This window comes from Suillus plorans, assembly GCF_016647745.1.
Source record: "Suillus plorans strain S12 chromosome Unknown HD556scaffold_87, whole genome shotgun sequence".
NCBI lineage: Eukaryota > Fungi > Basidiomycota > Agaricomycetes > Boletales > Suillaceae > Suillus > Suillus plorans.
The window spans coordinates 188793-215839 of NW_024537471.1; the positions used below are offsets into that span (position 1 = coordinate 188793).

A 27047-nucleotide genomic window follows, 5' to 3' on the forward strand; every position below is an offset into this window, starting at 1 on the left:
CAGTGCGAGTAGTCCCTTCCTGAAACGACCATTAGGTCCGTACAGCATTCATGAAGAACAAGTTTGATTCCTTGACGATGATCAACAAGTGCGTGACAGAAAAGTCCTTACAAGAGCAACTAAGAATACAATCTACGAGAAATCTTTCGGGGATCTTTTATTGCACTTTGCAACGTGTGTGTTTTCATCTCTATTTTGTGCTTAGTACGTGTTTCTGATAAAGAGTATCGCCGCCAACATACCCGGACCCCTCATTTGCGTTACAATGTTTTCCCGATACTAGTATGCACAGCAATACTGAATTGCGAGAGCGTCATTGGTACTATTGCAGACTCTGGTGTCCACTGTATACAATTGGGCGCACGTTTCCCCACACAGCGTTCTCCAAATGCATGGGGTGTAAGTGGTCTCGGGGCTAGGCATGGCTCGTGCACAAAGAGGACCACCAGCCGTAAATGCCAGGATAATCATCGTCAACAAACTCATCTAGACCACATCAGTGTCATCGTATATTGTTGGTGAGGTGAAACTTACCGTAAAAAGGGCTAGATATTTCAGACCAGTGTGGGTTGGTTGGTTGTTCGTCAGTTATGTGCTCACGCGCTTTATAGGTGCTGCTGGTTAAAGCATTAACCTGGAAGTTTGAAAACAGTAATCAAATCTAGGCAGGCTAAGATCTGTGTCATGCGAATCACTTCACATTGTGAGAATGCGGAATCTCTTGACCACGAGATACTTGCATATTCTAGATCTAGTTACGCTGACCTTCATCGCGCTGGGTGATCGGATATCTCTATGTCTACCATTCTCCCTCCAGCTTCTTGTTTTTTGTAATATTAGGGTCTAGTGATAAACTTTGTTCCTGTTCGCCCGTCCCTTTCATCCGTCTCCCTAGAACTATGCGGAGACTCGGACCCGGACTCGCTCAGCATCACGGAGATTGAAGGGGGCTTTTAACTGGTCTTCTTACTACTAATCTTGAAGAATATCACATGTGATATTGTAATGGCCTCGGCACGGTTGTTTGTACATAATGAATCCCAAAGCCTTCGACTTCCTTTTTAGCAACAAAAGGTCCGGTTCAGCAATACGTTGAAGATCATACAGAACATATGTATCTCCGTCCGATCTCAGTCGCAAGAGTTGTACCTTCCGGTCATCCACCGTCAGCTATGTCTTCGTCGTCCCTCTCATGTTTTGATGCACGCCCGCGCCTGCCTGCCGACGTCCTTGCAAACTCGTGGCGCACGTCAGTAGTACTTGGTTGGAGGAGAGAACGGCAGTAGAAGAAAGGAAGGAACAAGAATCGAATAGTTGAGGCGGACAGGCTAATCATATAATTCAAAACAGAGCCAGAGGACGTCCACGTGGATGACCTCGCCGAGAATGTTAATGTCAAGATACATCCTCTTTCTCAATCGACACTTCTACTCGCAAGATAACGTTCGCAGAGCGCGATATACCAGGATCAGGAAGCAAAAATTATAGTGGATTGCGGGCGAGTATCCCCGTTCTCTCGCACGCGGGGTCGTTTATTGATTTATGCGGCGTCCAGAGCATCTGGAGATGTACCACACCTTCTCTGAGCTAGCGCACGCCTCGTCCCGCCAATGCCCACTCGAATCATCAGAGGCACGGCACGTACGAATATCGAAGACATGCGTGTTTTTCAATGTTGCTGGTTGAGAATTACCTCGCGCTCACGGAACCAACCACAAGCGTGCTATGGGCCGCGGCAGACAACAATGCATACGTGTACAAAAGATACGAAAAACAGGGACTGCGGCACATTTACCGCGACAGTTGGATGTCACGTTCGTCAAAAAGCACGCAGACTAACACATTCGCGAGACAGCCAACTTGAAACGAAATCCTTCAGGCGCACGCTCATTTATCCACGGGAGTCCACAGCTGCCTGCTGATGACAGTCCCCGTCTGGTTCTTGAGGGTGACCTGCAACGAGCGTCAGAAAACAGTACGATACCACGGTCAACGGGCCACGTCACCGATGCATTGTCTTCAAGCTCCAAAGTGTAGTAGCTTTCATCGTCCTTGGACGCATGGGGGACTTGGAATCTGCGCCTCATCGTCAGTCGATAGGCCTGGTCCGAACCACGCATGATACGCACCCGATATTCTCGCCTACGATGGCCAATTTCCACCAGTGTTGAGTGTCGCTCATGAGGACTTGCATGCTCGACTGCAAGTTGGTGCAAAGTGGTGAGATTGACATCTGAATCGCTTCTCGCAGACACCTACGTTCCACGACAAGTACTTTCCAGTACCCTTGTTCAGGACCGACCACACATACGCGTCTGTTTCTTTGACATATCTGAACTGCGCGAACCACTATCGATGATATCACTGTCAGCGTTAGGGTCGGAACTTCATCTCTGGACGTCTACTGACCAGCTGATTGTCACGGCCGGTATGGTTCAGACTCTGACCTTCGACCTTGCCGTCTTTGGTCATCGTCAACACGAGGGCAGGGTTGTGTACGTTTACAAGGACACCGCTGATAGCCATGATGAATGATGAATGAGATTTGTTGTTTGTGAGGCAAGAAAGAGAATACGAGAAGTGAGTTGGTCTTCAAACCTGCGGTCGCAACATCATTTATATGCGGACTCCTCAGGTGCAGACTCGGCGACGGGCCACGGCATTCTGGCGTCCCTCCTGAATCGTGCGAGCAGCTCGATGCTGGTGCCAAACCATAGGGCGATGGCAACTCGCTGGCTCATGACCGCCGCTCTGGAACTTTCATCGCAAAAGGAGCTATCGATCATTCCTCGTTTCCTCCTATCAAGAATGTTTGTCGATGAATTTACCTCATCCTAACACTTTCACTTTCGTTGCCGAAGGAGTCGAGCACCATTTCTGGCATTTTATCATTGATTTCTCGGCGGTGACTACATACGACGCCCTGGCACTTCCATGCTCGCTTGGCAGGAATGTTCTTCGACGGCGTTACGACGAGATCAGTCGCTTTTTCAGCCTAGCGACTCCCACGGCGGCGAATTGCAAATGGCTTTACAAACATTCAAAGTTTATTGATTTCGCTTGCTAGGAATGTTTGTCGATCGCGGGGCAGGGCCATTGCTCGATATCTCAGCATCGACTACATACTTAGTGCTTCCATGCATCTGCAAAACCACTGAAATGAACGCTTAACTTACACGCGTTATGGACACTTACCAACACTTACGACCTCAGTAGCACACTCATGCGATTGGTGGAGATGCTTTTGCTGTTATTATTTTATTTCGCCGGTTGAACTTACGAGAGATGGAGAACCGAACGTTTTGATCAATGATAATCTGTCGTATCTCTTACTGAATTTTTTGTCTGAGGCTTTGGTTTCAGCGACAGTGGCGGCAAAAGAGTAGTGCTAGACGATGAAGATGGAATGGGAGACTCGATATTTGAAGAAAAGATCTCGGGTGGCTCTAAGTTGCAAACCTCCGAGTCTAAGTCCATACCAGCTGTTTTCACACGTTTCGAATCGCGTTTAGAACAGGTATCGGCAGACTTGGCCATCTTCGCCTTTCGAGGCCCCCGGAAGCTCCAGCTAATGTACCCCCGCAAAATAGCATTTTTGAGCGCCAAATATCACAAAATCTCTGCCCGGAAATAGCATTTTTGAGACACTGTGGACGAAAGGCCTATCCGGCTATTGCATTTTTCACGTCCTTCAGAACAGGTTTATAGGACACTCGTCCAGCGGTGAAGGTTTGAACCCTATTCCGACCTGTCCCGACTCAAATACACGCCCCCTCAAACGCCTCATAAAACAGCTTCTTGTCATCATGCTTTCCAAAGACCTTAAGCATCAGATCCGGAAGATACAAGGTACCGAAATTACAGGCATGAGAGACCGAGAAATAGTGGTTGATCTATTCTAGTAAACTTATTACATTTGATTGAGATACTATGTGCCTCTATGGTCGCCGCTGTTGTCACCGGTGAGTAGCGTGTCACAATCTGTCACGCATTAGCGGGAGGTCACAGCATGTCACACCACGTGATTTTTTGACCTCTGCCCGGAATTGCATTTTTGAGGCCAAAAGTTTCGCATTTTTGAGGCCGATTTTAGCTGGTCGGGCGGGTGTTGTTGACTTCGAGGATGCGGACACGCGGGGAGAAGGACAACTATGACGAAAGGTATGATCTCAGTATCCGGGAGGAAGACTCCACGTGCTAAAAGTACCTATGACAAAAGGTATGCTAAGTCTTTGTTAGCTGATGATACGTTATACGATGGTACTGGTGCTTACATCTCAGTATCCGGGAGGAAGACTGAGATGCCTAATTCTACGAGGGTTCGTTTTTATGTGCGGGTAGAGTAGGAATAGAAAAATATGATTCTGAGACCGTTTAACAGGACATTCGGCCGACAACGAGCTAAGACCTGAAACGGTGCACTCGTTTTTAAACAGGCGTATTAGACGCACCTTTTAACACTCCCCCTCGAGCGCACTCGAGCTTCATCATGCCATGTAGCTTCTCCAGGCGTGGACGTGGTAGCGGCTTCGTGAGTGCGTCTGCGACGTTATCGTCGGTGGGGCAATAAATGAGAGTGAAGGTGTCGTGCTGAACGTGGAATCGAACGAAATGATAGCGTAGGTCGATGTGTTTCGTGCGGGAGTGGAATTTATTGTTGGTTGCAAGTGCTATGGCGGCCTGGTTGTCACAGTACAAGGGCGTAGCAATGGGCGTGCACTGGTAAAGTTCTTCGAGGAGTAGCTGGAGATACATTATCTCACGGCCTACAGTGGTCAGTGCGATGTATTCTGCCTCGGCCGTAGACAACACGATTATCGGTTGCTTGTGTGCACTCCACGCTACTGGGCCACCGTCTAGCATGACGATGTAGCCCGTCATTGAGTGCCTGTGGGCCTGCGAGGCCCAGTCTGCGTCCGCGTAAGCTTCCAGTCCCGTTCCTGAACCCCCTAGAGTAATTCCATAGTCAGATGTACCTTTCAGGTACCTCAGGACTCTTTTGACGGCGTCCCAATGGACTACGCCGGGGTTCCGCATGAACTGGGATAGTATGGCAACGGCAAACCCAATATCTGGGCGAGTGCTCGTGGCTGCATACATCAGCGAGCCGATGGCTCGCTGATAGGGTACGTTTCGCATGGCCTCTGTTTGAGCGTGGGTTGAGGGAGAGTTAGCATCGGACAGGACTACACCTGTTTCCATGGGGGTTGCGACGTGTTTCGCGTCCTCAAGATGGAAACGCTCGACTATGGTGTCAATGTAGGCCCTTTGGGAAAGCTGGATGGTGCGAGTGTGACGGTCGCATTCGACCTTGAGGCCCAGCAACCAGTTCAGCTCACCGAGGTCGGAGATATCGAAGTACTGTGTGAGTTGTTGTTTGAACTTAGCTATGTGACGGAGGTGCTTCGACGTTACGGCCATACATCAGCAAAACCCTGATTTGGGTACAGTGCCACAGCCACACAGCGTGTCACAGGTCATAATTTTTTTTTTGCAAAGGCTCTGCAGCATCACAGAAGTACTAATTCTATGTAAAAATAAATGTAATGTAGTCATAAATATATATACAACATGATGGTATACTAACAATTATGTTTTATTGAGAAATTGTGTAGTGCGCAGCACTGTGCAGCGCTGTGCATGGGGGGACCTTGCTGTGACGCTGTGATGCTGTGCAGGGTTGTGCAGCGCTGTACATAGGGTTAGGGTTTTGCTGATGTATCGTCGACTGATACAGTCACGACGGTGTGCTCGTCATCGACGGAGCGGTAGAAGACGGCTTGGTCGATCTGGGAGCGGGTAAAGGCCATCCTGGCAAAAACAGACGCTAACTCCTCAGACCACTCATACCCAGCTTGCTTCAGACCCGGCAGACTCCTTCTCAACTTCAACACCTTTCCCTCGTCTCCTTTCTTCAAGTATCCAGGCGGTGGGCGCATGTAAATGTCCTCTTTAAGCTCAGCATACAGGTACGCACTCTTAATATCCACTTGATGGATTTCCCAGTCAAGTTTGGCGGCCATAGATAGAACGGCCCGAATCGTCGTCATATTGGAGGTGGGTGCGAACATGTCGAAATAGTCGACACCGAACTTCTGTCGTTGTCCATTTGCTACTAGCCGGGCGCGGAGCTTTAGCTTCTCGCCGTTTGGACCTCTCTTTGTGGCCAGAACATAATGGCACGGGATCAAATTCACACGGTCAGGTGCGTTGACGATCTCCCACGTTCCAAGCTTCTCCAGCTGACCTAATTCATAGTCTATCGCCTCCTGCCATTCACCCGCATCCGGCCCACTCAAGGCCTGTTGGAGGGTGGGTTCTGCCTCTGCAGCAGCCATCGTGTACCAGGTAAGTGGTCCGTCTGATCCATCGTTTGTGCCTTCTGACGCTATGAGGAGTGGTTCTGCAGCTAGCGCCGCTACCTCTCCTTCATGGAGGGAGGCATAGTATCCTGGCGGGGGTCTCGTCCTCGTGGCTCGTGGCTCGGGTGGTATTTGAGGGAGTTGGGGTGACTGTGGGGGCGTAGAAGGAGGTTTTGGACTGGTGAGTGGTGGATTGGCTGGTGATGTTGCCTGGACGCTAACGTTCGAAGGCTTCATGGATCCAGACTCCCCCTCGTCCTGCACATCAGCAGCAACCTCAACGGTGGTAGGTGGGAATACGACATTGCGTTCTACTGAGACCTTACGCTTCCCTGCCCAATAGACTCGATACACCTTACTCTCGGCGTCAACACCTACGAAGATGGCCTCTTCCGCCCTTGCATCCAACTTCCCCGTGTTGCCCACGTGGACCAGGCAGGAGACGCCAAACTCCTTGGCTAGGGACAAGTCCGGCTTGGTGCCATGCACCAAACCATATGGTGTTTGGTTGGGTATTGCCCTCGAAGGTAGGCGATTTTTCAGCCAGGTTGCATAGCTAATCGCCTCGGCCCACAGGTATTTTGGCAGCTCTCGTCCTAGGAGCATGGCCCGTGCGAGGGACACTAACGTGCGATTTAGGCGTTCCGCCATGCCGTTTTGTTGTGGGGAGTCGTGAACAGTAAGTTCACGTTCTATTCCCTCGTCTCGCAAGTACTTATCAAATTTTGCAGAGAGATATTCCCCTCCGCGATCTGACCGGATCTTTTGGACCCTGACTCCCGGGTGCTGTCTGCCGAGGTGAGCCGTATACTGTTTGAATGCCTCTAACGCCTCGCTTTTCACCTTTAGGAACCAGACTTTGGTTTCACGGGTGTAATCATCCGTGAAGCTCATATAATAGTTGCAGCCTCCTAGACTGGCAGTCTGGGAGGGGCCCCAAAGGTCCGTGTGTACTAGGGCGCCATAGGATTTTGCTCGCCTGTCCGTCTCCTTTGGGAAAGGGACCCTGGTAGCCTTGCTCTTGGCGCATGCGTCACAGAACTCAGGCTGAGAGGTGGAGTCTAGCTCAACACCCTCAATGAGTCCTTTCTGCATCGCATGCTGGACCGCCGGCTGTGAGATATGGCCTAGAGCTTTGTGAAGCTCGAAAACGGTGAGTTTCTTTTTAGCAAGACTCGCATAGTGTTGCTGACGTGCGAGAACAGTGTAGAGTCCCTCAACTTGAGGGATCTCTGCGATAACCTGGCGTTTTGGCCCTTTCGACAGGATGCGGCACTTGGTACCCTCAAAATGAACGGCAAAACCAGCGGCCGTGATTCAGTTCGTTGACACGAGGGTAAAGGCCATCTGTGGGGCGTATAGGGCATCCTGCAGCGTGACAGTTGTGCGTTTATTGCCTAAAGGTAAGTCTATCTTAATGTTACCCTTCCCAACGGCGCTAACCTTCGTACCATCAGCCGTATGTATATCTTGTGGCTTTATGGTTACGAAGTCCTCGAACTTCGACCTATCCGGACAGAAGTGCGCGCTTGCTCCAGAATTGATTATGGCGCCGCGACGTTCTACGGGGACTCTGAGCTGTTCCACAATGGTCGTTAGGGCACTGGTGGCAAACACAAAGTTGTCTTGGGAGCCGGGAGGGTCAGCAGCGACGTTTGCCGTATGTCTCTGTGAGTTCCCTCCCCTTCTCTGCTTTTGATTTGGTCCCTGACCTTCCTTTCCTCCCCCTTTTCTCCAACAATCCTCCTTGTAGTGTCCCTTACGTTCGCAGTTGTAACACACTGCATCAGGGTTCGCTGCACTCGGGGTACTCCTAGGTGTCCTCGCTCTGCTGGAGTTCCCCTTTGCTGTAGCAGAAAGTGCCGAGTTAGTGCCTTTCTTTGTCGTGCGGCGATCGGTGAGCATACGATGCTCATATTCCTCCGATATGATGTTGACTAATTCATAAGGACTTAAGGGTGTCATCGTGATCTTCGCGGCTGCGTTGATCGATGAGAGGAGGGGGCGATACGATTCTGGAAGGGAGGCCAGGATGATAGCGTAGAAGTCTCGATCGTCAATTTCGGCTCCCATGCCTGCCAAGGACTTGCGAAGGCGCAACATTTCGCTAAAGTGAGCCTTTACATCTGCATTCTCTTCACAGCGTGTCTCCTGAAGGCGGCGCCAAAGGTCTATTTGGACCAGCTCGGTCTTTCCCTCGTGGATGTCACATATTTCGGCCCATATCCTCGAGCCAAGCCCAAGTTTCTGTACCCGGAGGAGTAACCAGTCAGTAATGGTGCTGAATATTTGCTGTTTTACTAATGAATCCTTTTGATGGAACTCATCCATCCTTTCGTCTAGAGCATCGATCTCTGCCTGCGTAGGCACCGTTCCGTCGGGTTTTTGAACCTGCTTCGTGCTGGGGTTGACAGCATATTTCACAGGCTTCGTTGCACGGCCGTCAGCGTAACGCATTAACCCTCTTGCACCAATCGCTGTTAACGTTCTTTCCTTGTAGGTAATCCAATTCGCCCCGTCTTCTGCGAGCTTTGGTATGTTAAACAACGCTGAGTTGGTGGGGAGCATGCTGTCGGTGTTGGCCATGTCAGGGCTCATAACCTGTTGACTTCGAGGATGCGGACATGCGGGGAGAAGGACAACTATGACAAAAGGTATGATCTCAGTATCCGGGAGGAAGACTCCACGTGCTAAAAGTACCTATGACAAAAGGTATGCTAAGTCTTTGTTAGCTGATGATACGTTATACGATGGTACTGGTGCTTACATCTCAGTATCCAGGAGGAAGACTGAGATGCCTAATTCTACGAGGGTTCGTTTTTATGTGCGGGTAGAGTAGGAATAGAAAAATATGATTCTGAGACCGTTTAACAGGACATTCGGCCGACAACGAGCTAAGACTCAAAACGGTGCGCTCGTTCCTAAACAGGCGTATTAGACGCGCCTTTTAACAGGTGTACCTATAGGCGTTATACGAGCGCGGGAGTATGTACGACAAAGAGCGAATCACTAGAACACAAAGGTAAATCTCAGTTCATTCAAAACGACTCTATTGATCTATGTACCTAGAACACAAAGGTAACTACGAGCCATTAGTTCAACGTTAACGGCAGGTACGACAAAGATACTCACATCTCAGTTCGTTCGAAACAACTGAGATGTTTGGGCGCTGCACTCTGTGCTTATAAGGTAAGTGGCGTGGTTACAGGAATATATGATTGATAAACATTGGAAAGATTTTAGGACGCGAGCCGACGTCATACGTCGCTTGTCTTTGTCCTATTTGGCGTGCGCTTGGACCTATCTCCCCTTATCGCTCGGATCCTTCGGCCTCTCTCGACTCTGATCTGAGGTCGATGTGTTTGGTGTGTGATTGGAACTTGCCATTTGATGCTAACACTATCGTGGCTTGGTTGTCGCAGAACACGGGTATGGGGTGCAGGAGAGTGTCGTAGAGTTCCTCGATGAGCAACCACAGGTAAAGTAACTTGCACATTACGCTCGTCAGGGCAATATACTCAGCCTCTGCAGTGGACAGGGCTATTAGTGCCTGCTTTTGCGCACTCCAAGCCACTGGACCTCCGTTCAGTAGGACGATGTACCCAGACATCGAGTACCTATGTGGCTGGGACACCCAATTGGCATCCACAAAGGCTTCAAGACCTCCGTCTGTGGCCCCAAGTGTCAGCTCGTACTCGCCTGTACCTTTGAGGTATTGGAGGGCCCTCTTGGTGGCCTCCCAATGGGGCCTACCAGGGTTGCGCATAAATTGCGACAACATGGCAACAGAGAAGGCTATGTCGGGGCGTGTACTGGTTGCTGCGTACATCAATGAGCCAATGGCTCGTTGATACAGCACATCATGCATGTCGTGGATTTTGGCGACTGTGACAGGTCCCTGCTCAATGGACAAGGTGAGTCCCAGTTCCATTGGCATTTGCGCACTCTTAGTGTCGCCTATGTAGAAGTGTTCGACGATGGTGCCAACATAGGCTTTCTGCGACAGTGTTATGGTGCATGCCATTTGGTCTCTGCTTACTTTCAGTCCTAACAACCAGCTGAGCTCCCCCAGGTCCATAATATCGAAGTATTGGTGAAGCTGGGACTTGAAACGAGTGATGTGGGAGATATGGTTGGCAGTGACGGCCATGTCATCCATGGAGACGGTGACAACGACGTGCTCATTCGGTGCCCGCTTGTAGTACACGGCCTGGTCTACCTGGGACCGGCTGAAGCCTATCTTCGCAAAGACCCCCACTAACTCTTCTGCCCACTCAAATCCTGCTTGCTTCAACTGTTACAGTAACATTTAGACCCCTATACTCATTCCCCTTTTCGTTGCTAAACGGGCCGTCCGTATCACGCTTATCTCTTATCATGCCTATCTCTTATCTTGCCAAGCGGGCTGTCCGCCTCTTCTTGCTTCTATCTTGATAACACATTTACAAGCTCCGCTTGAACACTTGTATATAAACCTACCTACCCACTGTTGTATTCCTTACTTTAATCTACTGGGTTTTACCTGGAACATTGTCCTTCAGTAAGGTCTCCAACCTTACTGTCTAAGAACCACTATTCTAAGGGAGTCAACGACACTCGCCTTAGCTAGAAACCTTGATCTCTCAATCGAGAGCAGACTCACGTCTATCTGGCATTCTGCCGACCGTCTACTCAGACAGAGATAGCTCGACTTATCCCAGTCGTAACAAAAGATTAAAGTCTTTATCACCTGAACCGTTGCCATCTGCAACGAAACCGACACCACGACTTCATTAACTCCCTTGATCGGAGCCTTGAACCTAGGAACGTTACCAACCATTCCTCCGTTGAACACCATGACGACCCAGAACAAAGAAATAGAACTAAAGATCGGTTCCCCTCCCGAATTCGATGGAGATAGGGAAGAATCAAAGAGATTCATGATGAAATGTCATGCATACCTCGACATTAACGACAAAGTCTACGTTGATGATAAAAAGAAAATCATCCTTGTGTTATCCTACATGACGAAAGGAAACGCAGCAGCCTGGGCAGAAGACTTCATGGAAGCAGCCCTAGACCCCAAGAGGAAAGACACCTCTGGACAAATGATCGGCTACGGTACCTGGATCAAATTCAAAAAGGACTTCGACGAAGCCTTTAAACCCATGGACCCCGCCGGAACTGCCATGACAAAGATAAGAGGATTAGAGATGAAAGGAGATCTCCACACCTATATCTCCAATTACAAGCTCCTCGCACACCGAGCGGGAATGACCGAACAAGCCCCCCTCATCGAATTCTTTCGACAAGGCCTAGACTACGGGCTTCAGGACAACCTGTATAAAACAGGCGAAACCCTTGATGACTTCGACACTGTCGTCAATACCTGCATTAATATCGATAACGCCTTCCAAAGATGGAAAGCCATAAAAAAGAAGGAAAGACCCCAGCAACAGAAGAAGAAAAACTTCGGAAATAGGCATTACATTCCGAGAAGAAGTGACGACATGGAAGTCGACCGCATAAGCCGTCTCTCAGACGCGGAATTAAAGAAACACCTCAAAGAAGGAAGATGCTTCAAATGTCACCAAGTAGGACACCGTGCCAACGACACCTCCTTCCACCCCAGAGAAAAAGGACAGATCCGAAGAAACAAAGAAGAAGAAAGTAGCAGCGACGACGAAGTCGAAAGTCGCGCTTCCTCCTCCAGGACCCCTATCAGAAGAAAGAAGGAGAGAAACGAAGAAGAAATTCCTAAAAGGAAAGCACCGATCCGAAGGAAAACTATGAAAGAAAAAGCCAAAGAAGTCGAAGAAGAAGAAGACAGCGACTTCACTGAAGTAGAACGCCGCTTCGTGGAAATGGATTTTTAGAAAGGGACACTGCCTCGACGTCAGTAACTCCCACTCATGTACGACTAATACATTCTATCGGAACCAGAAATGAATTAAGAATTCCTGCATCCATTTTTTCCGATAAACGCGTACAAACCGTCGAAACATCCATGGTCATCGATTCCGGAGCATCCGGCACCTTTATCAGCGATACCTTCTGTAAAAGGCACAAAATAAAAACCCATAAACTTTCACGACCCTTCCCTGTTATCACCGCCGATGGATCAGACGCTCAAGGAGGACTTATCTCCCGTTATTGCGTACTCACGATCAAAATCGATCAACGAACTATGATCGGAAAGTTCAATGTGGCAAAGTTAGCTAAGCAGGACAAAATCCTCCTAGGATTCCCTTGGCTTGCTGCACTAAAACCTCAGATCGATTGGGAAGCCAAGACCGTATTACTCCCATCAACGAAGAGGTCGCTTGCCATAGAAAAAAGCATCGACAGAAAAAGACGAAAAAAGTCACTCCCACCACTTTTCAAAAAAAGAAAAGAAGTCAGAAAAGAAACGAACCGAACTTGGACAAATTCCAAACTACGGAAGCCGATAGTTGATGAAGAAATGCCTAACTATGATACGAAGGACGACGTCTGGTCAGAAAACTTCAAAACCCCAGTCGCAGACCCATTTGACTATCAATTGGCCAATGACGAAGTACTCGTCGAATATGCCACTGATGGATCCACCGTACGCATCATAGAAGACATAACCTTCGATACCCCACTCGTTCGGGACGGAACATCAAAAAAAGAACAAAACTATGGAAAAACAAGTAATAAAGCCCAAGAATTCGCGGTTGCAGGAGAAATAAAAAAGCAAAAGAAAACTTTCGAAGAACTCGTCCCTCACTTCCTCCACCAGTATCAAGACGTCTTTGCCAAAGATGGTCTTAACAAACTCCCGCCGGAAAGACCAGGAGTAGATCATCGTATCGACCTCAAACCAGGATTTGTACCCAAGACGTCAAAAGTCTATCCGTTATCAGGAAAAGAACGAGAAGCTGTCAAAACATTTATCGAAGAAAACACTAGAAAAGGTTTTATTGTTCCTTCCAAGTCACCTCAAGCCAGCGGATTCTTTTTCGTAGGAAAGAAGAGCGGAGAACTACGTCCCTGTCAGGATTATCGGTATCTCAACGATTGGACCGTACGAAATCAATATCCCCTCCCCTTGCCAAAATCCCTCATTGAACAACTCTACGACGCTAAGTATTTCACGAAGATCGACATTAGATCAGGATACAATAACGTGAGGATCCACCCAGAAGATCGATGGAAAGCAGCGTTTACCACTCAAGAAGGACTGTTCGAGCCAACAGTCATGTTTTTTGGATTAACGAATTCCCCCGCAACTTTCCAAGCGTTCATGACCAACCTCTGCCAGAAGCAGATAAACCAAGGATGGCTAGTCATATACATGGACGACTTATTGATCTTCTCAAAGGATCTTCAGCAGCACCAAGCACGGACCATCGAAATCCTTGACATCCTTCGAAAAGAGAAACTATTCGTTAAACCGGAAAAATGCACCTTTGATGCGCGAGAAGTAGAATATCTTGGAATGGTGATTCGACCAGGGGAAGTAGGGATGGAACCCGCCAAAGTAGACGGAATCAAACACTGGCCAACCCCGGAGAACCTGAAAGACACACGGTCTTTCCTAGGATTCTGCAACTTCTACCGGACGTTTATTGCTCACTACTCGGATATCGCTCGACCCCTTATCGACCTCACAAAGAAAGATCACCCTTTCATTTGGACTGACAAATGTCAGAACGCCTTTGATCACCTTAAAAACGCCTTTTTATCGCAACCAGTACTGAGAAACCCGGATCCAACTCGCCAATTCGCAATTGCTACCGATGCATCGTTGGCAGCAACCGGAGCAGTGTTGCTGCAGACTGATGAAAATGGAATGTACCATCCATGCGGTTACCTATCCCAATCTTTTAACCCCGCAGAACGAAACTACGAAATCTTCGACAGAGAACTACTGGCAGTCATTAGAGCACTCTCCGAATGGCGCCACTATTTAGAAGGGAGCCCCCACACCGTGATAGTATTCACGGATCATATGAACCTCTTGTACTTCCGCTCCGCCCAAAAGCTGACACGAAGACAGGCACGTTGGCAGCTCGTCCTTTCCAATTATCAGTTAGAATTGCATCACGTCGCAGGGACCAAATTGGCTGCCCCTGATGCCCTTTCTCGACGCCCCGACCATTCACTCGGAAAAGACGATAACGAAAATCGCATTCTCCTCCCTGATACCATGTTCGTGCGACTAATTGACGATAATTTGTCAGAAAGTATTGCACGCAACTCTACCAACGATCCCGTCTACCAGAAAGCCCTGGAAGCATTGGACGGAGTATGCCTTCCCCCAATGAAATCCGCCCTCTCCGACTGGACATGCACCGATGGCGTTCTCTTTTATAAAAATAGAGCTTACGTACCAGTAGCCCAACGACATGACGTGTTATTTAAACACCATGATCATCCCACTGCGGGACATCCCGGACGATTCAAGACGGAAGAACTCGTCAAACGAGATTTTTGGTGGCCAGCCATGGGAACTTACATCCGCAAATACGTCGACGGATGTGCCTTATGTCAACAAATGAAGGCTGACACGCACCCGGTCACTCCGCCGTTGCGACCGATCCCCTCCGTCGCCACTCGCCCCTTCTCTCAAGTCTCTGTTGACCTTATCACCGACCTACCTGTATCGGGCGGTTTTGACTCTATCATGATCGTGGTAGACCATGGGCTTACGAAGGGGGTAATTATTTCACCTTGCAATAAAAACATCACCTCCGAAGGAGTAGCCAAACTATTCCTCAAAAACGTGTTCAAAAGATTCGGCCTCCACGAAAAAGTGATCTCAGACAGAGGACCGCAGTTCATTTCGAAATTCTCTCGAGAACTGGCCCGACTTCTCGGATATCAGATCGCCGCATCAACCGCCTACCACCCCCAGACAGACGGACAAACAGAACGTCTTAACCAAGAACTGGAAACCTACCTACGGATCTATTGCAGGAATAACCCGTTAGAATGGTCAAATCATCTTCCTATCGCCGAATTCGTCCACAATCATCGGAAACACGATGCCAGGAACACGTCCCCGTTCTTCCTCATGATGGGCTACGAACCACGTGGGATCCCTCACATCTTATCAGTATCAGACACGCCAGCAGCAGAAGAAAGACTCAGAAACCTACAGAAGATACGTGAAGAAGCACTCGCTTGTCATAACATCGCCATGCAACGAATGGCAGAAAGATCCCGCCATGGGAAATACCGACCATGGAAGATAGGAGATAAGGTATGGCTTACAGCCACCAATCTCCTGACATCTTTACCTTCTAGGAAACTTGCGCCCAAACGATACGGCCCATTCGTTATCACCGCAGTCTTATCTCCCATCACATTTACTCTAAAACTCCCAGACCAGTGGAAAGTTCACCCCACGTTCCATGCTTCTGAACTATCGTCCTATCGCGAAACAGAGATACACGGACCGAACTACACCGAACCTCCACCTGACATTATCAATGGCGAAGAAGAATATGAAATAGAAGCTATTCTTAGCCATAAAGGCACGGGTAAACGAAGACGCTATCTCGTATCATGGATAGGCTACTCTTCGGAAGCAACGAATGGATACCCGAGGAGAACTTGCGGAGTTCGAAAGAACTTTTGACAACATATAAGAAGAGGCACAAGCTAAACTGAACGAACCATTCCCTTGTAAACAAACCTAAGTAACCAATATGCCCTTCCCCGCATCCACCTACACTTTGCCATACCACTCCACCTTCGAAACCTCCGCCCTTGACTCCAATGACGAACGATACGAAACTTACATCACCCAAGCTGAAGACCTCACCCTCATTGAGGCAGCACTTCTCTGCCCCCAACATGCCATTGAGCTCACCAGAGTCCTCTTCGGAAGAAACGCCCACTCCATCAACCTCCTCATCAACATCATTAGAGCCACCGAGATCATCGAACGAGTCTGTCGTCTCGTTGAAGACAACACGGTCCGCCACAGTCTCATGCATATGCAGAGGCGCATACGCAACTTTGCTCTGCGCCTTATTCCTGAAGAAGTTAAAGACGATATTAGAACGGTCATCCACATCGTCTCAGAACAAACCGCAGGGGTTGCGCGCCCACCTTCCCCTATGGGCTCCACTAGAGGAGCCCCTCCTCCCTCATACCAAGACGCTGCTCCTACTCTCTCTTCTCACATTCCTAATGAGTTACTGGCTGCGGTCAATAATCTCGCGCAGACAACGGAAGCCATGTTAGCTTCCCTCAGAGAAGAAAACCGCCAAGCGGTCCCCGTACCAGCTCCTACGGTGGAAACTATGAACACCCTCCCCATCTTTATACTGCGTTCTCTGCTACCCGCGAAGAGATCGCTGCGATCCAAACCAACAACTCTATCCTATCATGAAGAACAGGACTTGGCCAACGCATTGGCCTCACTCCACATTCATCCCCCGCTTATCATTCCGGACTCGTTATCGACGCATACCTTCACGGATGGAATAGTACCCATGCAAGCGTTGGGAAGAACTCAACCTGCCACTCCTGCTGAGCTAATCGCGGAGGCAGAGCAACGAGGTGTAGCCATTAGGCACCCCATGCAACGAACCGATTTAACCAGGAAAAGAACGCGAGCTCGGCGCTCTGGTAAAGATAAAGGAAAGAGACGCGCCACCAGTGCAGATGAAGCACTTAGTCCTAAGCCAGGCCCATCACCCTTACGAGCGACCTCCTCTAATCCTGATGAAAACCGCGTATGCAGATACTGCAAGACGATCGGGCATAGGCAAATTAATTGCCCGACTACTACTGTCGCGTCTGTCGAGAATTGTCTCCAGGCCATCTTTCATTTTATTGCCCACACTATACTGGAGAAACCCCTACTTCTCTAACTGGAAGACGAAGGATTTTACCAGGCACTCGCAGCCTGGGAGAACGACGCCGATGACGCATACGCAGCATTATGCAGGGAAGAAGAAATGCTCTATTCGGAGGAACGCATGAAGGCTGGACCAGAAGACGACTTAGAGTATTCTGACGATCCCATCTACTATGCTAACCAGGATGATTGAATCCGGTGGTTTCAACCCTAGTAAGGGGGTAATGTTACAGTAACATTTAGACCCCTATACTATTCCCTTTTTTCTAAACGGGCCGTCCGTACCACGCTTATCTCTTATCATGCTATCTCTTATCTGCCAAGCGGGCTGTCCGCCTCTTCTTGCTTCTATCTTGATAACACATTTACAAGCTCCGCTTGAACACTGGTATATAAACCTACCTACCCACTGTTGTATTCCTTACTTTAATCTACTGGGTTTTACCTGGAACATTGTCCTTCAGTAAGGTCTCCAACCTTACTGTCTAGAACACTATTCTAAGGGAGTCAGCGACACTCGCCTTAGCCAGAAACCTTGATCTCTCAATCGAGAGCAGACTCACGTCTATCTGGCATTCTGCCGACCGTCTACTCAGACAGAGATAGCTCGACTCATCCCAGTCGTAACACCTGCACTTCGAGAGCGTTCGGTGCCTCCTCAGCCTGCTCTTCGAGAGCGTTCGGTGCCTTTGCAGCTTCCTATACAAGATGTGTTTTACGAGGCTCCTCTTATCAATTCATCTGAGAATGCTCGCCCAGATGGTGGCCAGCCTCCACAGCCCAACTTCTTTACAAAACCCTCGTTTCTACCACTGGAACAATATGACTTCAGTGGTATGATGTTGGGTTCCTTCGAAAATGGCGGAGATGACAACCACATTGCCGGCTCATCGACGTTGCTACCTGCTGTGCCTCAGACTTACATCACACCTCCTACTCCGACAGGGCCTGCAGAATGGGAGGGTCATCCTTACACTGACGGCTTTCCCATGGATGATGCTTTCGACTTCCCCATGGACGATACATCTGATGTCGTCCCTGCAGTGAAGGGGCGAAGATTTCAGACAGCGAATGCTGTGCTCCGAGAGGGATTCGTGGAACTCGAACGTATGATTCAAGATCTAAGTAGCAAAACAGCCATCCCCACTCATCAGATCGTCATACTTTGGAACAAGAGCCATGCGCGCTCCACCAGTACTGTCAACCATTGGAACGCTTACAGTAGTTACTTCAAGGACCACCTCAAGGACGAGCTTGCGAGGCTCGGCAGGAGGGCCCCCGAGATTCATGGCACACCAAGTGAGTTTTACATCTTGTGGCCGATGTTCTGTCATTCTAATGCGGTGATTCAAGGTGCCACTGTGCGCCGTAATTGCTATGAACTCTTCAAGGCAGCATTCCCGGACAAGTGGCAAAACATCCTCGAGCTTCATGAACAGTCAGCGATGCTCCTGGGTATTCCTCAGACGGTTGCTATGCGGGGTCAAGAGTTCCACAAATTTGGCACAAAGATCTCTGGCCTTGTGAGTATAATTCCGTCATGTTTTACTATTGTGTTACTGAGGGTAGACAGATGGACTCTGCAGCAGCTCGCTATGGCTTTGAGGCTGCTTTTGTAGCGTGCGGAAAAGTCGTTAATCAAGACGGCTCGCTGGGCCTAGCCCATACGACACCTGGAGCTGAGGGTGTGAGTATTTGTAGGCCACATAAACGTCACCTAATCACTATCTTAATTTTAGTTTTGGAAATCGCGCTGTAGGGCTGATGAAGATACTATCATCGGTCACTTGAAAGCCAGGTATAGTAAGTATTGTCTCGACGTTCCTGGTGACGAAGTTCTCATGTAATCATTAGTAACCTGACATCACTCGGTGTCGTCGAAGAGGCCTTTGATGAAGACAGCATTGGGATCGATGCCAACGTACGCGGGGCTTCAGTCCCCCCTTCAGAATCTCTCGACATTTCCAAGCATGGAATCAAGTGGATCAAGGATGAGTTGCATCGTCAAATTGGTATTTTGAGTGTATTTCATTTGTCGTTTGTTCGCTGACACTGAGGGACAGATGCACTGGGCGGAAAACTAACGTCCAACAAGATTTTTCCGTGGAAGACACTGCCATCGGAGCTCACGCGTATGTCAATGATCATCAAAGGATATCCGGAGGACATGCTCCTCCCAGGTGGTTTTCATACCACCGTAATAAAGGTATCGCAAACCTGACTCTGAAGGAGACCGGCATTGTCATCGCAGCCTTGAAGGCGGGGACCATGAGCATCAAAAAAATTGCCGAAGCTAAGCGAGGTATGTTTTTATTCAATTTCAGTCTTCGCCTGCTTACAAATGATCTTTTTATACAGCTAAAGTCCTCACTTCTGAGTGCCCAGTAGTGGAGGGCGCGCCTCCTGCAGCAGATTCGGTTCATACTGCAGGACGTCGCCTTTTTGTGAATGGCAAATCGGATCGCCTGGGTGCTCTGCGCCTGAAGCAGAGCACAGCTACTTCCATAGTCAAAGGCAAAACATCAAAGAAAGCATCGGCACTGCCTGCTTCCACAACATCTCTTGCTGACGAGTCCGATGACGAACCAAGCGTGTCTGCACCTGTCCGCCCCAGCCTCCCCCCTCCCGAGAATTCAAAGTCGTTAAGTGCCCGACGGGCCAGAAGAAGGTCGACAAGGAGGTCATTTCCTTGGCATCTAGTGATACTCCGTCTGGCTCAGAGGACCTAGATGAAAACCTGGAGGAATCAGTGGTTCTCGACTCCGATTACCAAGATGATGTTTCCTCCAAGAAGCGGAAGGCGAAATCCGAAGGCGCCTCGCGAGCATCCAAAAGAGGTCACCGTCTGTTGCGCCTGCAGAGAAGGCAGTCTCAGCAAAGAAGATGAAAGGTAAGGTACCTGTGAGGCCTAAACCCAAGGTGCCTGAGAGGAGAGCACCGTCGGGGACTGCTGAGTCCTCCGGTGATGAACATATTCGAGATGTATGAGGTATGTTTGTTCCTCTTGCATTTGCTTCTATAAGGCGACTGATGTATATTGTAGCCAAACCTGCTAAACGTCTGCTTAATGGTTCGTCAGCTCAAGGTATGAATTTGTTGACTACATTGTTACAATTTCCATTGACTGACACGATCCTTAGAGCATCCTGTGACTGCAGTCGATCCCATCGTGGATAATGACGTCGATGCTCCTGACGGTAGTGCCGTCAACAAAGCTGCAGCAGAGACTCGCTCGAGCAATGCTGATGCTACCAACAGCCTCCCCACACGTCCCTTGCCTCCCTCGCCAACTCGTCATGCTTCGGTAGACTTATTCCCGGACAACATCGTGCGTGCAGGATCTCTCGCACCAGCTTCTAAGTCGCCTGTTGTGCGACCTCCATCCCTGCAGGCGGGGAATCTCTTGGGCCAGCAGCTAAGTCGCCTCTCATGCAACCTCCATCCCTGCAGCCTGCGACAATTCACGACCAACCCATTGGGCGCAGGGAGCCTGTCATGGGGATGCCATGATCCCATCATGAGCGGCGTACCGAATCCGAGATGGCGGCTGCACCTACCGACGGAGACTTTAATGCCGAGAGTCACTCCATGACGCGGGCGCACGATGCAGACATGAGACCAGGGATGTATGGTCCACGCCCAAGGGGTCCAATGCCATCGCGCTATGGACAAGGCTTTGCTCGTTACCCGCCGCCCGAATATTACCATGACTCCCGTATGGCTCATGCCCCCCAGCCCCCCCATGGTCCTCAGCCTCAGTATCACGGTGATTACCATGATGCTCCCTACCACAATTCTCACGATGGATACGACGGTTATGTCGAGACTTATTGGCACCCTCCCAGCAGTGCATATTTTGGTCCACAAGGCAGATACCAGCATGGGTATGGGCGTGAGTATCCTAACGAGTACCCCAAGGACCAGGAGGATTGAGGACGAACTCCTTAGGCTCGCAGGCCTCATTTTTTGCATTCAGGTGACTTCCTCGGCCGCGTATATATTGAGTTGTTTCGTCATTTTTGGTTGTCGTGCTTGCTGTCGAACGTTGACGTATCTACCGTGTCCTTTGTATCTACCATAGTATCAGCCAATGCAATGTTTTGTATGTGATCAGGCCTCGTTTGACTCCTCAAGACAATCACGATCACGGAGGATTGGGTGCAGAAATGGAATAAAACATTCAAACTGGAATATGGAAGTATGGAAGTATGGATAACATACAGATACGGAGAGGCTCCAGAACACATCCGCTATCACACTTGCTGACATCTGGAGATGCTGACATGGGGAGGCAGGCAGTGAGCATCTGGAGAGGCTGCTATGTTGAGGCTCTCCAGGGAACATACCAGGAGGTTGCGCTTACCCTCTGTGATGAGGCTCTGGTTACATGCTCTCGAGGGATGGCCACACATCCTTGGAAAACTAGGGCGAAGCCTCCTGGAGGAGGGGGTCTCTTAGACTATATATTTGCTACATAATAATAGGGTCTGACGGTATGTGGGAACATCTTGAAAGTGCTGCCAAGGGTGCACCACTCTGGCTACGACTCGGAGCCTCTGCGTCATCCTGCTCCTCCAGCTGGTACTCTCGAATGGCGTCTTCAAAGGCCTTGTTCTCAGTGTGGACCCGGGATGTAGTACTAGCCGATGACAGACCGAGTGATTCAACACCTGCATGAAACTTCGAAGCATGAATGTTAGAATACTAGAGTAATAGTAAGTCAAAACATACCGGCCTACATCATGCAGATTGGTACAGATTCTCTCGAGAAGTTTGTAAGGTGCAGTGCGCTCATCAAAGCGCAGCAGTGAGCCCAAATGATTATTGTAGACAGCTCCATATGTAGCGGATGTGAACTTGATGTCTTCTTTGATGCCTGGCAGCCACTCGTCGATACAACATTCGATCTATGAATAAGACATTGTTAGTGCCCTCATAAGAACTTGAATACAAAATAAGCTCACCGCTGTAAGCACGAGTGCGAGAGCTCTAACAGGAAAGGGATTGAAGTACTTATGGTAGATGAGGCCCTCGTCGTTCCGATTTGAGAACCACATGAGGTTGATGCCCTCTTGGAGCAATTCGGTTTTGTAGACTCCCTTCTTTGACGACCAGTCCTATTATCCAATGTCAGCACACAGTAATATAGATTGTCATCTGCGTACCTTGAATATAAAGGCTGAATCGGCTTTCAACGACTCTGCCCGATCTCGGTTCTGTTGCATCACCTGCATGGAATTACTTGCCCGGAAACCATAAAAAGAACTAGTCAGCAGGCGCATCTTGGTTTTGAGTTCACCTCGCACATGTGATGTGCGATTTAAGAGCTTCATATCAATCAGACCCAGAGCGTGGTATGAACAGATTGCTTACCATTTTGACTGCTAAAGGTGTTATTTTGACATCAATATCTTTAATTTTGCATGCCTCGTGCCAGGCCTCTTTGGCCAAATTTGTCTCGACGGCGACAGAATCAGGAAACGGGGCTCGTGTGACAATCAGACATCGAAAAATTGAGCAGGCCGTTGTGAGAATCTCTTTGGAGATGTTGTCAAAGTCGCTGGCTTTGACACGTTGACGCGAACCGTCCGAGTTTTTCTTGACCTTCGGGACTATCAGGACATCTTCTAAGGACATGTTGAATTGTCGCTTGGTCCCCCGAGCTATTGGCAATGGTTCACCAGTGTTGTCGTCATCGTTGTCGTCATCCAGGTCGGTTGACTCAGACCTGTCATCGTCATCAGCGTCCAAGGTAGGAGTGTCGTCTGGAGCATCATTGAGATGGGCATTGGCCGCATTCAAGTTGCTTCGTGGTGCTGGATAAAGTCAAACAGAGGGATATTAGGATAGTCAGGCTAATATTGATAGAAAACACATACCCTTTTTTCCTTTCGTGTTCCGGTCAGTATTAGTAGGCACTATGTGTGCGCTGGTGTTGCTGTGGCGCCATCTCGGGGGAATTTTGCCTGCGCTGAACTTCAGGGCACTAGTGTTTGACAACTTTGTCTTGATGCTGTGATCGGAGAACTGAATAAAGTATGGTCAGTGGCTCGTTTAAGTTAGGAAAGAAGAAAAAAGCTCAGACCATCATATCTTCTTGCCTGTCGATGTCGCTATGCAGCTCCGAAGGCTCTTGCTCAAAGTTGTCGGGACGGTCTTGATAGGCGGCCTTCAGTGCCTTTTTCTTCTGCTTTTCCGACTTCTGTTCCTTGACTTCTTGACGACGGGTAATATGTTGAGATTCAGAAACTATAGAGGATCATGAGCGAGTAAAATACAATATTTTAGTAGTACTTACAACGGTAGGATTCTTTTTCAGTTGGTCAACGCTCTCGACCGCTTGCGGTGCGCACACTCGGTGGTGCTGCAGGCATTGACGAGGTAGTGCGCGCATTCAGCGGTGCTGCAGGCATTGACGAGGTGGGCTTAAATTTTTGCTGCTTGGAGGCAGCCTTAGTATGAGGTGCCATGGTCACTAGAGCACAAGGTGTGATTAGCGTTAGCAAAATATATAAGACCATAAAACATACAAACAACTCACAATTGAACCTTGATTGTTCGTTGATTCCAGGGCTCGTTTGGCTAAAAGCTGTGTGTTTAATGAAAGAAAGGATAAAAAGATTTGAGCGTACCGTCACAATATTTTTTCACTGTCATGGATACCCTCAATGTTAAAAAAACGGTACAAAGCTTGCTTCAAACACTCACCACACTCTGACGAATCCTCCAGCACAATGTCACCATCTGCCGGTCACAAAGACGCTGCTCGTAAAGACGGGAACTCGAGATCAAAAGGTCAGTTATCCCATTGCCCCTCCCAATTATCGCAATGTACTTACCAGTGGCCTGCAGGCCAAAGCTCGAAGAGCCTGACACAGGCCCCATGTTCCCGCGCCCTCCATTTCGTCAGACTCCAGGCCCCATCTGGTTTCCCAAATATACTTGCAAGCTCATTTTGGAGCGCTGGGAGGCAGAAGTGAAGGCCTGCGAGAACGCCAAAAAATTGCAACTAATAGAATTAGTACCAGGCACTGGCACTCCTAGCCTCTTACAAGCGAGCTTGCGAAGACTCGTTAGTGAGCGCTGGGATGCAGAAGTGAAGCGTTGTGAGGAGGCGAAGGGTGCAACTTTTAGAATTGCTTCTGGCCGCCCATGGTATTTTGAAACTAGTGTAGCGTGGCAACTAGAAGGTACAGTCATCTGGTAAAAATTTACGGCACATGTCAGAAATGCTATGGAGTTGTGCCAGGAAAATAAACTTGAACCTTGTGATGAGGAGAGCCTACCGATATTGGTGAAACAACGGAGCTAGTCTCCATAAGCGATTGCGTTCAGGTGGGTTCTTGGAAGAGCCGGGAGCTAGTCTCCATAACCGACTGTGTTCATGTGGTTTCTTGGGAGAGCTGGGAGCTAGTCTCCATAAGCGATTGCGTTCAGGTGGGTTCTTGGGAGAGCCGTCCACTGCACCCCATGGATCGTCCTTCCAATCAACAAAACCATTGGGATTGCGTTCAGGTGGGTTCTTGGGAGAGCCGTCCACTGCACCCCATCGATCGTCCTCCCAATCAACAAAACCAACATGGATAGCTAGTCTCCATAACTGACTGCGTTCTCAGTGTGCCTAGATTGAGTCCAGGCCAGGGCGCATGAAAATTATTTTAAGTAGGTACATTACAAATCAGAATCGAAACACTCACTCGAAACACTCACTCGAAACATTCACCAACCATGCCCCAGTGCTGCGTATTTTGTGGTAAGGAGTTCCCTACAAGGGGTGGTGTCAAGAGACACATAACTGGCCGCCCTGAATGTAGAAGGGCATGGGAGTTAACGATCGAAGAAACTGAGGCCACCTATGATGAAGATGGCCCACAAGTGGACTTTGCTTACGATGATGTTGGCAGCTCATTTGGCCTGCCGCTTCGTCGCTCACGTTCCAAGTCCTCCGATGCTGATCAAGGCAACCCACCAGCGCTGAAAAGTCGGAGGGTGACCATCGAGGAGGTTTCTGATGAAGATGCTGTGAGAACAAATAGTGGGCGATATTTCAAGGAATGCCCTGATGGTGGACGGACTCTGCGGGAGGGAGAAACTGGTTTTGAGAGCTATCGGAAGTATAAAAAAAGCATGGGTGAGGACGAGTGGGCACCTTTTTGCGATGAGTACGTACCCTGTTGTCTTCATCTCCTCTGCAAAATGATTGATTTCAGTCGCCAGGGAAGAATGGGGACTCGCAGAGTGGCTCGTTAAAAGTCTGGGCCAGACCCGAACCAATGATTTTCTAAAGTTGCCGATAGTAAGTTACACATTGACCGCTGAAAGAATTGGACTTACTGGTGTGACAGACACGAAACCGAATGCAACCATCCTTCCACAACAACCGATCGTTCCTCCAGAAGGTCGATGAACTTCCGCATGGAGCTGCCTGGAGCTGCAAGAAGATCAGTGTCCGGGGAAACCAAACAGACGAGAAGGGTGAACCATTGCATGAAGATGTCGAGCTTTGGATGCGTGATCCTGTGGAGTGCATCAAAGACCTGATCGGAAATCCTCAATTCAAGGATCACATGGTGTACGCACCTGCACAAGCATACACAGACTCTGCGGGACTCAACCGAGTGATTGGTGACATGTGGACTGCAGATTGGTGGGGGGAAAAGCAAGTGAGTATGCGATCCAAAAAGTTAAGCAAAGACTGACCTACAACGTCCAGAAACAGTTACCGAAAGGAGCGACCATAGCACCTATCATTCTTGCTTCAGACAAGACATGTTTGTCACAGTTCCGAGGTGACAAATCTGCGTGGCCTATATACCTCTCAATCGGCAACATTGCCAAAGAAAAAAGGCGACAACTGTCAGCACGAGCAACAGTCCTGATTGGGTACTTACCTGCAGAAAAACTCGAATGCTTTACATCAGATACACGCTCCCTTGCTGGTTACCGGCTCTTCCACCATTGTATGTCCCTCCTGCTGCAACCGCTCATTGCTGCAGGACAAAATGGCATTGAAATGGTATGCGCTGACTCGATGATCCGCCAAGTTTACCCGATCCTTGCAGCATATGTGGCGGATTTCCCTGAACAATGCCTGGTGCATGTTGCAAGGAGAACCGTTGCCCAAAATGTCTGGTTGCGGCGGATGAAAGAGGTGATCCACTGAGTACACCGATGCGGGACCCTCCATTGATAAAAGAGATATTGAAGAAGCGACAAAATGGTCAACATCCAGCTGAATTCAAAGACTATGGATTACGCACCGTCTATCATCCTTTTTGGGCTGACCTTCCACACACAGACATCTTCCTTGCCTTCACACCCGACCTCCTACACCAACTCCACAAGGGTCTTCAAAGATCACTTGGTTAAATGGTGCCTTGATATCGTTGGTCAAGCTGAAATGGACGCACGCTTCAAAGCCATACCGGATTATCCGGTCTTCGGCACTTCAAAAAGGAATCTCGACGGTGAAACAATGGACGGGTACAGAACACAAGCAGATGCAGCGTGTTTTTGTAGGGTTGCTTGCTGGTGCAGTACCAAGGTATGCTTCAAACATGCTTAACAAGGCTCGCACTGACAGAATCATTTTTTAATATTTACCAGTGGAGTGTTGGTGGTTGCACGCGCTATTCTAGATTTTTCTTATTATGCGCAGCTTCGAATACACACAGTTGACACCCTTGATCATCTGGAGAGCGCCCTTTCGGTATTTCACGCCAACAAAGAAATCCTGCGCGAACTCGAAGTTCGAGATCATTTCAATATTCCTAAATTGCACCAACTCTCGCACTACGTCCAGTCCATCTCATTGTTCGGTACTACTGACGGGTTCAACACCGAGCTTCCTGAACAAACTGCATATCGAC

The 27047-nt window shown here is 49.0% G+C and overlaps 5 protein-coding genes across 5 annotated transcripts; 3 read left to right on the top strand and 2 right to left on the bottom strand.

Annotated features, from left to right (window-relative positions):
• Window positions 1–1887: 1887 nt before the first annotated feature.
• On the bottom strand, window positions 1888–2526 carry HD556DRAFT_1313217 (uncharacterized protein; the record flags this gene model as incomplete). The annotated part of the gene is made up of 5 exons (XM_041300763.1): window positions 1888–1953; window positions 1980–2076; window positions 2130–2200; window positions 2260–2349; window positions 2410–2526. The coding sequence occupies 5 exons, from the start codon at window positions 2524–2526 to the stop codon at window positions 1888–1890; spliced, it is 441 nt and encodes a 146-aa protein (XP_041154281.1).
• A 15491-nt stretch (window positions 2527–18017) lies between these two features.
• HD556DRAFT_1313218 (uncharacterized protein) lies at window positions 18018–21111 on the top strand (the record flags this gene model as incomplete). The annotated part of the gene is made up of 12 exons (XM_041300764.1): window positions 18018–18477; window positions 18532–18701; window positions 18743–18865; window positions 18918–18981; window positions 19062–19190; window positions 19242–19310; window positions 19385–19480; window positions 19537–19781; window positions 19826–20021; window positions 20222–20263; window positions 20319–20506; window positions 20701–21111. The coding sequence occupies 12 exons, from the start codon at window positions 18018–18020 to the stop codon at window positions 21109–21111; spliced, it is 2193 nt and encodes a 730-aa protein (XP_041154282.1).
• An 824-nt stretch (window positions 21112–21935) lies between these two features.
• Window positions 21936–22794, bottom strand: HD556DRAFT_1214009 (uncharacterized protein; the record flags this gene model as incomplete). Its single annotated transcript, XM_041296634.1, has 4 exons — window positions 21936–22085; window positions 22143–22295; window positions 22344–22505; window positions 22552–22794. Coding segments are annotated over 4 exons (708 nt in total), but the record flags the coding sequence as incomplete, so codon positions are not given.
• A 1052-nt stretch (window positions 22795–23846) lies between these two features.
• HD556DRAFT_1313220 (uncharacterized protein) lies at window positions 23847–24385 on the top strand (the record flags this gene model as incomplete). Its single annotated transcript, XM_041300765.1, has 2 exons — window positions 23847–23973; window positions 24021–24385. The coding sequence occupies 2 exons, from the start codon at window positions 23847–23849 to the stop codon at window positions 24383–24385; spliced, it is 492 nt and encodes a 163-aa protein (XP_041154284.1).
• A 521-nt stretch (window positions 24386–24906) lies between these two features.
• HD556DRAFT_1449384 (uncharacterized protein) lies at window positions 24907–26547 on the top strand (the record flags this gene model as incomplete). The annotated part of the gene is made up of 5 exons (XM_041307585.1): window positions 24907–25340; window positions 25396–25474; window positions 25524–25841; window positions 25892–26329; window positions 26386–26547. The coding sequence occupies 5 exons, from the start codon at window positions 24907–24909 to the stop codon at window positions 26545–26547; spliced, it is 1431 nt and encodes a 476-aa protein (XP_041154285.1).
• Between the last annotated feature and the right edge of the window lie 500 nt (window positions 26548–27047).